The sequence below is a fragment of the Scyliorhinus torazame genome, chromosome 2 (genome assembly GCF_047496885.1).
Source record: "Scyliorhinus torazame isolate Kashiwa2021f chromosome 2, sScyTor2.1, whole genome shotgun sequence".
Taxonomy (NCBI): Eukaryota; Metazoa; Chordata; class Chondrichthyes; order Carcharhiniformes; family Scyliorhinidae; genus Scyliorhinus; species Scyliorhinus torazame.
This window is the reverse complement of record NC_092708.1, coordinates 99,719,339-99,736,673: the sequence shown is the minus strand read 5'-3', so window position 1 is coordinate 99,736,673 and position 17,335 is coordinate 99,719,339. Positions and strand designations below refer to the sequence as shown.

Sequence of the window (17,335 nt, the reverse complement as noted above, 5' to 3'; positions counted from 1 at the left end):
TTAGAGCTAGACTAGTTAGGAGTGAAATTGGAAGGCACCTTTTCATACACAGGATTGTGGAAATCCAGAATTGTTCACCAAAATACTTTGGATGGTAAGTCGGTTAGAATTTTCAAAATTAAACTCTTGATTTTTTTTTTTAGGTAAAGGTATCCAGGGATATGAAGAAGAGGCTGATGTGTATTGTTGAACTACAGACCAGCTACATTCTAATTGAATAGCAGAACCGGGTCAACCGGTTCAATGGGCTACTATTCCTCTTCCTTTCATTAGCATTTATCTTTCCCTTCCTCCTTGCACCATTGTCATCTTCTCTCCATTTCTCTTTCACTTATCTCTTGACTCTCATTGTTAAGTGTCCTGTTGCTCTCCTACACCTTCCATCGCCCCCCGCCCACATCTCCTACTTATCCCTGTCCTTCTTTCCCTCCTGTGTCTACCTCCTTTCATCCTCCTCCTCCAATTGTTCCAGTTTATTTTTTGACATATTTAAACTATTTAGATCTATTCTGCTGTCGGTCTCCTTTTTTAGCAAATGTTTACAGTACACTGTTTGGTTTCAACAGGCGATTCCTACTCTGACCGTTCTGGGCAAGTTGGCATTTCAGATGGTGGTTCTGGCCAGTTTCCCATGCAAGAGAATATATACAAAATAAATGTGTCTAAAGGAGTGTCCATGTCGCTGCCATCCTCGCCACTCTTGCCTCGCCAGCCATTTACGATGCATGCATGGACAGGCAAAAGGTCCCCAGGTATAAATTTTTAATAAGAGACCAAAGGTATGCTTTAATAGCTGTGGAAATGCTGCATTTGGAGCTCAATAAAAAACTTTACATCTGGTCAGGTTCTGCTTTAACTTCTTCTGGCCAGTTTTTGAAAGATTAATCCCTTGTTGGAATAGTTCTCTGGTACCTGGCCATGTGAAGGGTTTGGCAAAATATTTCAAAGTGTGGATGGGGACGTGACTTGGAGGGAAACTTCCAACTGTTAGTGTTCCCACATATCTGCTGCGATTGTCTTTCTAGATGGTAGTGGTCATGGGTTTGCAAGGTCCTAAGAAGTCTTGGTGAGCTCTTGCAGTGCATCTTGTAGATGGTGACACAGCTGCCACCGTTGTGGTGAAGAGAATGAATATTTGTGGATGGGATGCCAATCAGATGCTTTGTCCTGGATGGTGTCAAACATCTTAAGTGTTGTTGGAGTTGCACTCATCCTGAACCAGGGGCACGGTTTTAAAATTCCTCATTTAAGACAAAAATGAGGAATAATTTCTTCTTTCAGGGTTACTACTCTTTGAAATTCTGTATCCCAGCATGCAGTTGAGGCTGGGTCTTTGACGTTAAATGCTCTGTAGGGGACTTGAGGGTTATTGGGAGAAAAGAAAATCGCAGGAAAGTGGAATTAAGGCCACAATAAGATCAGCCATGATCTGCAGGTTGTTACAATAATGTTTATAAAATTGTTACAATTGTCTTTAATTTGGAGAAAATGAAGGGGGCCATTGACCTGCTCTAAAGTCTGTCTGATAACAAGCATGAGTGGCTTAGTTATTAAAGTTTAAAGGGAGAATTTGGTTGTTTTGCAGGAAAGAAGGTGGAATGTGATCATTCTTGTGAAGACAATGGCAGCAGCTTCTCTGTTTATGATGGTTAGACTACTGGTCTCAAGTCCTGGGAAAGCATTGAGTGTCATAGCATAAACAGTTATACTTGAAACTTTCATTTTACTTCCAAGATGAGAGTTCTTGAAGGTAGATGATCAGTATTTCTACCTGGATACAAAGCTAATGGACACAAGGCACTAGAGAGCCAAGTGTCATGGTACAACAACAACAACCATCTCTCCCTCAATGTCAGCAAAACTAAGGAGCCAGTCATAAACTTCAGGAAGCGAAGTGTCGTACACACCCCTGTCTGCATCAATGGTGTTGAGGTGGAGATAGTTCGCAGCTTCAAATTCCGAGGTGTGCACATTACCAACAATCTGTCCTGCTCTACCCACGTGGATGCTATGACCAAGAAAGCACAACCGCGTCTATACTTCCTCGGGAAACGCAAGGAAATTTGGCATATCCACATTGACTCTTGCCAATTTTTATATATACACCATAGAAAGCATCCTATCTGGCTACATCACAGCCTGGTACGGTAATTGCTCAACCCAAAACCGTAAGAAACTACAGCGTCGTGAACACAACCCACACCGTCACGCAAACCTGCTTCCCATTAATTGACTCTGTCAACACCTCCTGCTGCCTTGGGAAAGTGGACAGCATAATCAAAGAACCCTCCCACCTGGGTTATTCTCGCTTCCAACCTCTTCCATCGGGCTGAATATACAAAAGAGAACTCGCACTAACAGAGTCAAAAACAGCTTCTTCCCCGCTGTTACTAGACTCTTGAATGATCCTCTTATGGACTGAACTGCTCTCTCTTCACATCGTCTCTACTGTTAGCATTATACTCCGTATGCTTCACCCTATGTCTATGCATTTACATTGTGTATTTATCATATGTCATAGAACCCCTACAGTGGAGAAGGAGGCCAATCATAAGAACATAAGAACTAGGAGCAGGAGTAGGCCATCTGGCCCCTCGAGCCTGCTCCGCCATTCAATGAGATCATGGCTGATCTTTTGTGGAGTCAGCTCCACTTTCCGGCCCGAACACCATAACCCTTAATCCCTTTATTCTTCAAAAAACTATCTATCTTTATCTTAAAAACATTTAATGAAGGAGCCTCTACTGCTTCACTGGGCAAGGAATTCCATAGATTCACAACCCTTTGGGTGAAGAAGTTCCTCCTAAACTCAGTCCTAAATCTACTTCCCCTTATTTTGAGGCTATGCCCCCTAGTTCTGCTTTCACCCGCCAGTGGAAACAACCTGCCCGCATCTATCCTATCTATTCCCTTCATAATCTTATATGTTTCTATAAGATCCCCCCCTCATCCTTCTAAATTCCAACGAGTACAGTCCCAGTCTACTCAACCTCTCCTCGTAATCCAACCCCTTCAGCTCTGGGATTAACCTAGTGAATCTCCTCTGCACACCCTCCAGTGCCAGTACGTCCTTTCTCAAGTAAGGAGACCAAAACTGAACACACTACTCCAGGTGTGGCCTCACTAACACCTTATACAATTGCAGCATAACCTCCCTAGTCTTAAACTCCATCCCTCTAGCAATGAAGGACAAAATTCCATTTGCCTTCTTAATCACCTGTTGCACCTGAAAACCAACTTTCTGCGACTCATGCACTAGCACACCCAGATCTCTCTGCACAGCAGCATGTTTTAATTTTTTATCATTTAAATAATAATCCCTTTTGCCGTTATTCTTACCAAAATGGATAACCTCACATTTGTCAACAATGTATTCCATCTGCCAGACCCTAGCCCATTCACTTAGCCTGTCCAAATCCCTCTGCAGACTTCCAGTATCCTCTGCACTTTTTGCTTTACCACTTATCTTAGTGTCGTCCGCAAACTTGGACACATTGCCCTTGGTCCCCAACTCCAAATCATCTATGTAAATTGTGAACAGTTGTGGGCCCAACACTGATCCCTAAGGGACACCACTAGCTACTGATTGCCAACCAGAGAAACACCCATTAATCCCCACTCTTTGCTTTCTATTAATTAATCGCCCCATTGAGTCTGCACCAACTCTGAAAGAGCACCCTACTGAGGTCCTACCCTATCCCCATAAATCCCACCTAGGGACAATTTAGCATAGCCAGTTCACCTAATCTACACATCTTTGGACTGTCCGGAGCACCCAGAGGAAATCCACACAGGAAGAATGTGCAAACTCCACACAGACAGTCACGCGAGGGCGGAATTGAACCTGGGTCCCTGGCACTGTGAGGCAGCAATGCTAACCACTGTGCCACCCCTCCTATGTTTTTCTTAATGCATCGAACGATCTGCCTGGACTATATGCAGAACACTTTTTGCTGTACCTTGAAACAGGTGACAAATCTAATGTGATTCACTTTGACATGGGTTTTGAGACCACAAGACATGAAATGAAATGAAAATCGCTTATTGTCACAAGTAGGCTTCAAATGAAGTTACTGTGAAAAGCCCCTAGTCGCCACATTCCAGCACCTGTTCGGGGAGGCTGTTACGGGAATCGAACCGTGCTGCTGGCCTGCCTTGGTCTGCTTTCAAAGCCAGCGATTTAGCCCTGTGCTAAACAGCCCATAGAAGCAGAATTAGGCCACTCGGTCCATTGAGTCTGCTCCGCCATTCAATCATGGCTGATATTTTTCTCATCCCCATTCTCCCCATAAACCCTGATCCCCTTATTAATCAACCTATCTATCTCTTGTCTTCAAGATGGGACGGGTTTCTATGAGATCCCTCAAAGTATAGGTAGTTTGCCTGAGAGAGAGGGAACAGCTAGAGGCCAAAAAAAACTTTATGGATAATCACGCATGAATGTGTGTGGGAACTTGAGTAGCCAAAATTCATGAGGACTTGCAATGAGGCTGGAAGATTCATCTAGCTTGTGGTAGAGTGAGGATCACCAGAGAAACCATCACCGTGAATGATTGGATTGGATTTGTTTATTGTCACGTGTATCGAGGTACTGTGAAAAGTTTTTCTGCGAGCAGCTCAACAGATCGTTAAGTATATGAAAAGAAAATACATAATGGGGCAACACAAGATACACTATGTAACGGCATCGGGTGAAGCATACAGGGATATAGTATTAATGAGGTCAGTCCATAAGAGGGTTGTTTAGAAGTCTGGTAACAATGGGGAAGAAGCTGTTTTGAGTCTGTTCGTGCATGTCTCAGACGTTTGTATCTCCTGCCAGATGGAAGAAGTTGGAAGAGTGAGTAAGCCGGGTGGGAAGGGTCTTTGATTATGCTGCCCGCTTTCCCCAGGCAGCGGGAGGTGTAGATGGAGTCAATGGATTGGAGGCAGGTTTGTGCGATGGACTGGGCTGTGTTCATGACTCTCTGAAGTTTCTTGCGGTCTTGGGCCGAGCAGTTGCCATACCAGGCTGTGATGCAGCCAGATAGGATGCTTTCTATGGTGCATCTGTAAAAGTTGGTAAGAGTTAATGTGGACATACCGAGTTTCCTGAGGAAGTATAGGCGCTGTTGTGCTTTCTTGGTGGTAACCTCGACGTGGGTGGACCAGAACAAATTTTTGGAGATGTGTACCCCTAGGAATTTGAAACTGCGAACCATCTCCACTTCAGCCCCGTTGATGCTGACAGGGGTGTGTACAGTACTTTGTTTCCTGAAGTCAATGACCAGCTCTTTTGACAGTTCTGGATTTGGATAAATGACAGTTCTGGATTTAAATGTTACCAGGCTGGGAGAGGAATGGAAATATATCCTCGGGAGCTAAGAAACACATTGGGCTTCATCTGAGAAAATCAAATGACTACTTAAGGGATAGTATAAAGCACAACTGTGACCTGGGTTTTTTAGGTTAGTTTTTTTTTGGTGGGAAAGTTCTTTTCTGTAATTTAAAGTAAAGTATGTTGGCTACAAAAATGTTTTTAAAATAAATTTAGAGTACCCAAATTATTTTTTTCCAATTAAGGGGTACTTTAGCGTGGCCAATCCACCTAACCTGCACATCTTTGGGTTGTGGTGGTGAAACCCATGCAGGCACGGGGAGAACGTGCAAACTTCACACGTCAGTGACCCAGAGCCAGGATTCGAACCCGGGTCCTCAGCACCGTAGGCAACCATGCTAACCACTGTGCCACCGTGCTGCCCCAATTGGCTACAAAAAATAGTGTTTAATCATAATACATTTAGTTGGGTTATTACAATAAAGGTCGTAAAGAGTGAAGTCTTATTGTCATTCTTTCCACTGTCAACTGGAAGTTTGAATTTATTTTTAAAAGTTGACAGTCTCTACGGAGATAGCAACGAGGCTCAAAAGACCAAATGGCCCACTCCTACTGATTCTTGTATTCTTATCAGTGTTTAGGTTTTGGCTGAAATACTTTTGTCCAATTTTGGGCATCACACTTTGGAAGCATGTCAAGTCCTTAGAGAAGGTGCAGTTGAGATTTACTAGAATGGTAAAAGGATTTGGAGAGACTAGAGCGGCTTGGGTTGTTCTCCTTCGAGCAGTGAAGGTTATGACGGAATATATAATGGGTGTTAAAAATCATAAAGGTTTAATAGATTAAATAAGGAGAAACTGTTAGTGTGGCAGGAGGTTCAGTGACCAGATTTATGACGATTGGCAAATGAATCGGGGGTGACTGGATGTTTTTTAAATAAAGGGTGATGGGAGTAGATTGAATTGTAAAAGGGAATTGAATAACCGATTGAAGGGAAAAGACTTGCAGTGCTAACGTAAAGAGCTGGACATGAGCATATTTTTTTGTACTGTATCCTTTGATTGTGAGTTCCTAAAGTGAGATTCTGAGATGAAAGTGTTGCCATTGGACCACAATGGAGCCCAAAGGGGTAAATAGGATCTTGGAACAGTGTGTATGTGCTTAAAACTATTTTTTTGCTTGGTGTAGAAACGCTGACATAAACTAGTTGAACCGAATGATCCATTTGAGCTGAATTATCTATTTGTCGCTTGTGCAATTGTGAGGGAATCTGTGTTTTTAAAGTTTGTATTACTTGAGGCTTAACTGAAAACAGAAATTGAACTGAAGAGGTAATTAATTCTCGGTTTCTAAGGAAACAAAAGGAAAGTAAGGGTTGAAAACCAAAACTCCTGGGCAGACTGAACCTGGTTAAAAGATATAAATAGGGGAGGTGGGGGGCGGATAAATAGGGGAGGTGGGGGGGCAGGAGGATATATCACGTGAAGAGCAGTTTTTCCACGAGCTCTGGCCATACTCCTTTTTTAATCCTTTTATCCTGTTTGCGTGGCACATGCTTGCCTAATCTGGGAGTTAATGCTCCATAGTGTGTTCCTAGAAAAGTTTTGGTTAAGTGTTGGAGATAAAAGGCCCTGCTTTATTGTGCACCCCCGAGGATGATATCTGACAACTCCGTTAAGACTTTCGATAATCTGGCTAGTGCCTTGCCATTCGTAAAGTCCATAGAAGACGAGGATTTGGACCGACTGTCTGCAGGTCGTTGAAAAATTTGGACTTTCTCCCCGTTTATAATACCGTTTGTCTGATCTTGTCATATATCATGTTTATTGGGAGGTGTTAACAATTGAGCAGTACTGAATTGTTTTATTGTCCGGGATCTCGGGGACCTTCATTGCTGATAGCTGTGCCGCATGTCAGTTATCTGTCATTTTCTCCTCTTATCCATATCTTTATGATAGTAACACTGGTTGTTTACTATATTTTCTTTAATCATGATAGAATCGAGTGGCACCATTGCCAGGAGGTGGATGAAAGATTTTGGTCTTCATGGGTGTGCCCAAAATGCACTTCCTTTCTCCTTTTGGCTGATCTCATCTCCTTTTCGTGGAGTATGTCTCCTGATGATAGCGGTATAAAATCATAGAATTTACAGTGCAGGCGGAGGCCATTTGGCCCATCGAGTCTGCACCGGCCTTACAAAGAGCACCCTACTGAAGCCCACGTATCTACCCTATCCCCTAACCCAGTAACCCCCACTTAACATGTTTTAGACACTAAGGGCAATTTAGCATGGCCAATCCATCTAACCCGCACACCTTTGGACTGTGGGGGGAAACCAGAGCACCCAGAGGAAACCCACGCAGACACAGGGAAAACGTGCAGACTTCGCACAGACCGTGACCCAACCGGGAATCAAACCTGGGACCCTGGAGCTGTGAAACAACTGTGCTAACCACTGTGCTACCATGCTGCTCATACGGTTATGGCCTTACAGGTCCTCACTTGTGTTGAAAAATGTCCCCGTAGAATATTGTGGTCACGATTTTCTTGTATTTTTGTTGTGTTGGGGTTTGTACGGTGTTGACTGAATCCTTGCAATGGTGCAGACAGGTCTCTCATCTGAGAAAAGAATGCTGTTGGGACTTTATGGTGCCTCTGGTGTGACTTGAAATGGGGAGGTGTGTTTTGGTGCATGTCCAAATGTGGCGTGTAAATTCTATCCTATATTTCTTCTGGTGGATTATGCAATGGCTAAATTTAAACTATGTTCCTGGAATATGCAGTGAATTCATCATCCTATCAAAAGGAAAAAATCCTGTACTTCCTTAAAAAGGAGAAAGTTGACATAGCCTTTTTACAGGAGACTGATTTGAATGACGAGGAATACATAAAAGTTAAAGCTGGATGGGTGGTGCCGGTTTTCTTCGTCTCGTTCTCGACCAGTAGTCGGGGTGTAGTAATTTTGGTCAATAAAAATATTCCCTTCAAGGTGGAGTACTGTGTTGAAGGGTAAGGAGGAATAGATGTGAGATTAAGGAGTCTTGTTTATGGAGAATCTGTTTTAATAATGAATGTGTAAGGCCCTCCAAATCATTCTCAGAGTTTGTGACCAAAGTCTTCACTCACCTGATAAAGGAGCTGCGCTCTGAAAGCTAGTGATACCAAATGGACCTGTTGGACTTTAACCTGGTGCTGTAAGACTTCTTGCTGTGCCCACCCCAGTCCAATGCCGGCATCTCCGCGTTGTGGAGTTGACCTCAGCGAATTCTTCTGTGGGCGTTTTGTGAAGAGGTGGGATACTTGGATGTATGGAGAACACTACATCCTAGAACCCCTACAATGCAGATGGAGGCCATTCAGCCCATCGAGTCTGCACCGACCATCTGAAAGAGCACCCCACCTAGACCCACTCTCCCTGCACATCCCTGGACACTAAGGGGCAATTTTATCAAGGCCAATCCACGTAACCTGTACGTTTTTGGAATGTGTGAGGAAGCCGGAGCACCCGGAGGAAACCCACGCAGACCCTGGAGAAAGTGCAAACTCCCCACAGTCACCCGTGGCTGGAATTGAACCCTGGTCCCTGGCATTAAGAGGCATCAGTGCTAACCACCATGCCGCTCATAGAAACAAAGAATTCACATTTTTCTCAGCTCTTCATCAGTCATACACTAGAATTGATTTTTTTCTTCATACCTAGATAAATCTGACATTTGGTATCCTCCTGCACTATTTTTGTTTTTACTCCATCAACTCCCTTTTAAAAAAAAAAAAAAAAAAAAAAAAATTTTTATTAAAGGTTTTCATAAAATATCAATAACAAAATGAGAGAAAAAAGAACCCAACAGGGTTAAGTACAAAACACAATCTAAAAAAGCAACCCCCCAACACGCCCCCCCCCCCCCCCCCCGTACATAAATAATAAATTGTATACACCCCCTCCGACCCTCCAGTGTAAATAACAAAAACAAAAATAAAATAAACCCCCCACCGAGCAGCTGCTGCCATTGACCAATGTCTATCGTTCTGCCAGAAAGTCTAAGAACGGTTGCCACCACCTAAAGAACCCTTGTACCGACCCTCTCGAGGCGAATTTCACCCTCGCCAATTTAATGAACCCTGCCATATCGCTGATCCAGGATTCCACGCTTGGGGGCCTTGCACCTTTCCACTGAAGGAAAATCCTTCGCCGGGCTACCAGGGACGCAAAGGCCAGAGTTCCGGCCTCTTTCGCCTCCTGCACTCCAGGCTCCTCTGCCACCCCAAATATTGCGAGCCCCCAGCCCGGTCTGACCCTGGATCCTACCACCCTCGACACCGTCCTCACTACGCCCTTCCAAAATTCCTCCAGCGCTGGGCATGCCCAGAACATATGGGTGTGATTTGCTACCCGCCCCCCTCCCCCGCCGACTAGCCATGACCCCTCCTCGGCCAGCCACGCGCCCGCACCCCCCACTCGCTCTAGCTCCTCCTTGACCTTAGCAGCAGCAACTCGACCCCCCCCCCCCCCCCCCCCCGGGCGAGGACCCATCCTAGCTGGTTTACTCCCCCCAGTGCACTTCAGCAAGTCAGCTGACCCCGGCCACTCCCGCCTCCCCTTCGACTCCTCCCATTGTGTGGCAGACCCTCCTCTCCCGCTCCCCATCCACAGGCTCTCCCCCTCCGTTTTAAGCGCAGGAAACAATCCTCGCTCCCCCCCCCCCCCGTCTTCGGCGGGGGGGGGGAAAAGCCCGCGCTCTCCACCTACCAGGCCCCGCCACCACCCAAAACAGTGCCCAACCCGCCCCATCCACCCTCCCCAACCCAAAAGAGAAAAACACAGAGACAAAGAAACCCAAAACATTGCGAAGCCCCCCCCCCCCCCCCCCGAACAAAAAATAGGCATAACATATCCACCAATTGTCCATCCCGACCCTCAGTCTGTGTCCAGCTTCTCGGCCTGAACAAAGGCCCACGCCTCCTCCGGAGACTCAAAATAATGGTGCCGGTCCTTGTAGGTAACCCACAGTCGCGCTGGCTGCAACATGCCAAACTTCACCCCCTTCCTGTGCAGCACCGCCTTCACTCTATTGTACCCGGCCCTCCTCTTCGCCACCTCCACACTTCAGTCCTGGTATATCCGAACCTCCGCGTTCTCCCACCTACTGCTCCTCTTCTTCTTGGCCCACCTGAGCACACACTCCCGATCGACGAACCGATGGAACCGCACCAGCACCGCCTGCTTGTTAGCCTTGGGCCTCCTCACCAACACTCTATGGGCCCCTTCCAGCTCCAGGGGCCCCTCGAAGGACCCCGCTCCCATCAGCGAGTTCAACATGGTGACCACATAGGCCCCACATCCAGCCCCTCTGGGAGGCCAGAATCCGCAGATTCTTCCGCCTCGACCGATTCTCCATCTCCTCGAACCGCTCCTGCCATTTCTTGTGGAGCGCCTCGTGCGCTTCCACCTTTACCGCCAGGCCTAAGATCTCGTCCTCATTGTCAGAGATCTTTTGTCGAGCCTCTTGGATCGACACCCCCTGGGCCGTCTGTGTCTCCAGCAGCTTATCAATAGAAGCCTTCATCAGCTCTAGCAGGTCCGTTTTAATCTCTCAGAGGCAGCGCTGGATACCCTCCTGTTGCTCCTCCGCCCACTGCCTCCACGCTGCCTGGTCTCTGCCCACCACCATTTTGTCCTTCTTCCCTCCCTTCTTCGGGTCCACCACCACCTTTTTTGTCGCCCCGCTCCTAGTTAAAGCCATATACTGACGGGGAGCTGTTATTAACTCCTTCCCACACCGGGAAACGTCAAAAAAGTGCCGTTGGGGGCCCTGAAAAGAGCTCAAAAGTCAGTTTTTGCGGGAGCCGCCGAATGTGCGACTTAGCTCCGCATAGACGCAACCGGAAGTCTCAACTCCCTTTTTGATGTGACTCCTTTCCTTTATGCTAGGGGGCAGGTTATTTCCTATTCAGTCAACAAAAGGATTAGAATACTGGAAAGTCATGCCAGTTGGAAGTTCGATTGACTGAAGTGGAGGAGAAGTATGGGAGGAACCCCAACCAGAGGTTGTTGAGGGAGATTAACTTGGCTTGGGTGGTGCTTGATGCCTTGCCAACCCAGTGGGCTGAGAAGAGTTTAAAGTTTGCGAAGCAATAATTTTATGAGTTCGGGAACAAGCTAAGTAAATACTTGGCTTTCTTAACTAAGAAAGAGGGCCGACTCTGGGGCTATCCCCTCTGAACCTGATTCCAGAGCTAATAGATAAATTAAAACTGTGGACATTAATAAAGCATTTTTATGCTGCGTTATGTAAGGTGGAGATATATTGACAAGCATGGAGGGCTTCTTTTCTTCTCTCGAGCTTCCTACAGCATCAGAGGTCCTAAATGCTCTTATCTCTAAAAAGGAGTTGGCTGTGGCCACGAGGGAACTCCAAACGACTAAGGCCTCTGGGCTGGATGGTTTTGGGCGTGGTTTTACAGGGAATTTAATGACTTACTAATAGATTTGTTAATTGGTAAGTACTGTCATTCATTTGAGGCAGGTCTGCTACCATTGACACTCTGAAGTGAATATTTCTTTGAATACGAAGACAAGCAAGAACCCATTGGAGTTTTCATTCAAAAGCAGACATCGGATGAGTTAGTGATTCCCTTGGACGCAAAGAAAGTTTTTGAACAGAAGGAATGGAACCACTTGGGTTGTGTGTTGCGGAGATTTGGGTTGGGAGAGGAATATGTTAAGTGGATACAGGCGCTTCGTTTGGGGTTTGATGGTAGGGCCCGGGGAGCAGCGATCCTGATCAATAAGTAGGTAACCTTTTCAGCGGGGAAGATTTTGACGGATCCGAATGGGAGGTATGCAGTGGTTAGTGGGCTGTTAGCGGGTGCACCAGTGGTGCTGGTCAATGTATATGCTCCAAATTGGGACGACAGCACTTTTATTAGTAAGTTGTTGTCTTTGATCCCGGATTTGGGTTCGCACCAACCAATCATGGGTGGGGACTTTAATTGTGTATTAAATCCCTGACTGGGTAAGTTGAGGCCTTCTAGGATGGTGAAGACACTGTTGACCTTCATAGGGCAGATAGAAGGAGCTGACCCTTGGAGGCTTCTACACCCAGGGGAGAAGGATTTTTTGTACTTTTCTCATATCCACCAGGTCTATTCCAGAATTAATCTTTTTTCTGTGGTAGGACCCTGCTGCTGGATGCGGTTGAGTCAGGATACTCTGCTCGGCAAGTGATTTCTGATCATGCGTCGCATTATGTGGACATTGTGGTTGGGTTGGGCTCCACTCGGCGTACCCCGTGGAGGTTTGATGCTTCGCTATTGGCGGATAAGAGCTTTTTAAAAAAAAAAAACTTATTTTATTCCAGACATATATCAAAAAAGTTACAACACATAAACACCTCGGGAAACATGCTTCCCAACAGTCAACTATACAGTTTGTACAATTTTTTCCCCTTTCTCATCCCCCCCCCCTCCCTGCGACGAACAGCTTCTCAAACACTGTCACAAACATCCCCCACCTTGTCTCAAACCCCTCTGCTGAGCCCCTTAGCTCATACTTTACCTTTTTCAGCCGCAGGAAATTGTACAGGTCACCCAACCAAGCCGCTGCCCGGTGGCGATGCCGACCGCTACTCCAGTAAGATTCGTCGCCGGGCAATCAAGAGGTGAAGGCACGACATTTGCCTTCCTCCTCTCCATGAGCTCCAGCTTCTCTGAAACCCCAAATATCGCCACCAAAGGATCCGGGTCCACCTCCTTCCCCACCACCTTGGCTAAGACCGCAAACACTCCCACCCAGAATCTCTCCAACTTTTCACAGCCCCAGAACATGTGCACGTGATTCTCCGGCCCCCGCCCACACCTCTCGCACTCATCTGCCATCCCCTTAAGAACCCACTCATTTTTTTCCTGAGTCATATGTACCCTGTGTTCGACCTTAAACTGTTTCAGGCTCATCCTTGCGCACGAGGAGGTTGCGTGTACTCTGCGCAGTGCCTCGCTCCATACTCCCCAATTGATCCTTCCCAGCACCCTTCCCATTTTTCCTTGGTCTTCACCACCTGCTCACCTCCCACCCGGTGGATGAGACCTTTTGTGAGCGGGTCTCCTCTGCCATTGAGTATTTGAGATTTAATAGGAGTGAGGAGATTTCTTCTTCAACGTGGGAGGCATTGAAGGTGGTTGTTAGAAAGAAGATTATTTCTTTCAAGGCGCACGAGGAGTAGAGTGAAAGTCTAGAGACCCAGAGGTTGTCGGACGCCATCTTGCAGGTGGACCGTCAATACTCGATTAATCAGACACTGGACTCGCTGTCCAGTAGGAAGAAGGTGGAGTTTGGGCTGCTCTCTACGGATAGGGTGGGTGCGCATGTTACGACATTTAAGGGGCTTTTTATGAGCGCGGTGGGAAAAGTCTAGTCGCTTGTTGGTGCATCAGTTGAGGCGACAAATGGACTCTCGGGAAATTGCTTGGGTAAGGGACGTGGGGGGTGGACTGGTCTCTGCCCTGGCCAAGGTTAATGAAGCATTTTATCGGAACCTGTATGAATCTGAACCCCAAAGGTTGGGGTCCTCAATGTTAGAGTTTTTAGACTGTTTGGATATTCCCGTGGTGGAACAAGTGAAAAGGGAAGAATTTGCTCCTCCGACTTTTGGAATGTATTGGAGTGTGTGAGCTTGATAGATTGGGGAAGGCATCGGGTCCGGACTGGTTTCAGATTGGATTTCATAAAAAGTTTGCCGGATTCCTGGCCCCAGTGATGTTTGAGGATTCTATAGCTCGGGGATGTTACCGACCTCTTTGGCGCTGGCGATGATCTCTTTTATATTAAAGACTGACAAGGTCCTGACGGGAGTGTGGATCGCACCGCCCCATTTCATTATTGAACACTGATGTAAAAGTGTTGGTGAAGGTCTTGGCTAGGCGCATGGGACCCTGCCTCCCAGGGGTCCTATCAGAGGAGCAGATGGGGTTTGTTAAGAAAAAGGCAGTTGGTGGCTAATGTTCGGAGGCTGCTTAATATTTTGTTCCCCTCTCCATCTCCTGATACGGAGGTGTTCATCTCATTCGATATGGAGAAGGCGTTTGACAGGGTGGAGTGGGGCTATTTGTTTGAGCTTTTGGGGAGGTTTGAGCCTAGATTTATATCTAGGTCATGCCTTTTGTATAGGGCCCCACTGCAAGCTTCCACACACATGCTCTCAATTCAAAATACTTCCAACTTAAGAGAGACACAAGACAGGGGTATTTGCCATCCTTGCTATTGTTGGCAATTGAGCCTCTGGCCATACATTGAGATCAGGGGAGGGGAAGGTGTCGGAGATCTGTGGTTAGCTGGTGTCAAAAGGGCAGGTCTTGTTGGATGAGGTTAAAAGGAAGTGGGAGGATCGGTTGGGCCTGCAGTTTGAGGGAGGGGTGTGGAGTGAGGCTCTTTATAGAGTCAACTCTACATCCTTGTGTGCACTAGGTGTAGCCTGATTTAATTCAAGGTAGTGCATAGAGCACATTTGACTAGGACAGAATGACTGGGTTTTTCGCTGATGTAGAGGACAGGTATGAGCGATTCTCTGGGGCAGTCATTTTCAAAGTGGGGGTCGTGACCTGCTGGTGGATCGCGGGAGGGTCGCGGAGCCATCCTTCATGGCATTCCCGATCACGGTAATTCATGCGTTTAAAAATGCCGGCTGCGACCGGCTTTCAGAATGCGGGCGCGTTGTGCATGCGTGCCCGCTCATCAGTGTGCATGCCCGGAGCCCAGAGAGACGTCAGCGCGCTGACCCAGGAGAAGATTGTTTTAAAAATTCAATTCCGTCTTCCTGCCTGAAGTGACGGCAGAGAGCAGGTCATGCTCCCCGAACACTGACACCACGTGCTCTGGGTGCGATTGCGATTCCTCCATTTTGTCAGCAGCAAACAGCAACAGGACTGTAAAGTTTAAAACTGATCGTTTTGTAATAAGGAAGAGAGGGCCAGAGACACAAACAGACCAGGATCTCACAACTAAACCTCCTGCTGGAGAATGTGGCTCAGGAGAACAGTCCATTAAGAAGAAGCTGAAATCGGGCACAAAGCAGTATAAAGATATTTTAAGGTATGGATTTATTAATTGTGTTAATGCAAATCTGGATGTGAAGTCCATGTATGTTATATGCAGGAAAGTACTGGCAAATTAAAGTTTAAAAACCCCAAAGGCATTTGAAGACTAAGCATAGCAAACTCAAGGACAAACCTCTTGATTTTTTTGAAAGGATGCAACAAAAACTTAAATTGTTAGCTGAAGTCCTCAGCAGAATTGTTACATTGAATGACAAAGTACAGTTAGCCTCTTACATAGTAGCTTATCATGTAGCTAAAGAGAAAATGCCCCACACTGTAGCAGAGATTAATTCTCCCTGCAGCATTAGATGTAGTTTGTGCGGTCATAGATCAGATGTTCGTTGAAAAAGTGAAATGCATCCCACTTAGTGATAACACAGTGGCTCGCCAAATTTGTGATATAGCTGAGAATTTAGAAGCCCAGCTTATTTCTCGTTTAAAATCAGCCCAGGAGTTCTTAATAAAACTGGATGAAAGTACAGATGTTTCAGATTGTGCAACCTTGCTAGTTTACATTAGGTATGTTTGGCACAATGAATTTGTTGGGGATTTGCTGTGCTACCTGACTTTTCCAAGCCACACGACTGGCGCAGAAATTTTTGAAGCATTGAATAGTTATGTGGTTGCAAAGTGTGCGCTCAACTGGGTTAGTTGCAGAGGAATCACAAGCGATGGAGCAGCCAGGATGACTGGGAAAAACAGCGGAGGGAAAAACAGCGGAGTTATAAGAAGGATTAAGAAGGCAGCTGGTCAGGACAATGCTTGGAATCATTGTTTTATTCACCGTGAGGCACTGGCGTCAAAAGGAATTCCAAAGTGGTGTTGAAAGGAATTGTGAATGTTGTGAATTTCATTAAACGCAGCGCACTCAATACCAGACTTTTTGAGACTGTGTTCCGATATGGGGGTCAAGCACACACATTTATTGTTCCACACACAAGTATGTCGGCTGTCAAGGGGTCAGGTGTTACTCAGTTTGCGAACTGAGGTACAAAATCCACGCTTTCCTCCTCGAGAAATTGTCCTCTCTGGCTGATTTGTTTGCTGATGAAACTTGGATGCTAACTATGTCTGACCTTGCAGACACCTTTTCAATTCTAAATGAACTGAGCCTCAAATTGCAAGGGAAGGATGATGATTGCTTTTGGCACTGTGAAGAAATCTAAGCTTTCCAAAAGTAATTGAAAGTTTGTCAATTGCGAGTGCAAACAAAAATTACTACATGTTCCCCACACTGCTACGACACATCGAAGAAAACAGCATTAGTAAGGAAAGTAAATGGACTGGCAAACCTTATTTTGTCGCACCTGGCTGTGCTGATCAAGAATTTTGGTTGCTACTTTCCAGAGAAGAAGTTTAAGATTTTGAGAGAAGAAGTGGGTGGAAAGTCCTTTTTGAGATTGCGACCCCAGAATCGGTTGTTAACTTGCAGCTAACTCCAAATGAAGAAACTGAACTTCTCTGACTCCGCTGTGACAGCACATCAAAAACACGGCACAAGTCAATGAGGCTGTCAACATTCTGGAGTACCGTCTCCAAGGAGTATTCAGCGCTGAGTAAAACAAGCATTTTGTTGCTTTTGCCCTTCACAATGACCTACATGTGCTAGGTTGGATTTTCCATCCTCACAAAGATGAAGACAGCACAAAGGAACCAGCTGAATCCGCACCTGATATGCGCATAGCCCTTTATACCTGTGAACCTGATTGGAGTGAGATTGAGGAGCAAGCAGGCTCACCTCTCACATTAAAGGCAAGAGAAAATGGTGGGTCGCGAAGGTCGGCCGGCGTGGGTCCCGAAGGATGGCTGGTTGATAAAAATGGATCCGGGGCAAAAAAGTTTGAAAAACACTGCTCTAGGGGTCCAGCGCATCTCTCACATTTTGGTCTTGCATTGAGCTTGTGCACTTCTGGGTCCCCTTAAGGATCA

At 46.2% G+C, this 17,335-nt stretch overlaps 1 protein-coding gene across 4 annotated transcripts in view; it reads left to right on the top strand.

Annotated features, from left to right (window-relative positions):
* tanc1a (tetratricopeptide repeat, ankyrin repeat and coiled-coil containing 1a) overlaps positions 1-17,335 on the top strand; it is a 271,496-nt gene that overhangs the window by 120,676 nt on the left and 133,485 nt on the right. For 2 of the 4 annotated variants that reach the window (XM_072474748.1, XM_072474739.1), the window contains exon 4: positions 567-752. The exons of the other annotated variants lie outside the window; for them this stretch is intronic. In XM_072474748.1, coding sequence (XP_072330849.1) covers positions 567-752 — 186 coding nt within the window. The remainder of the gene's footprint in view (positions 1-566; positions 753-17,335) is intronic. 4 annotated transcript variants of the gene reach the window in all.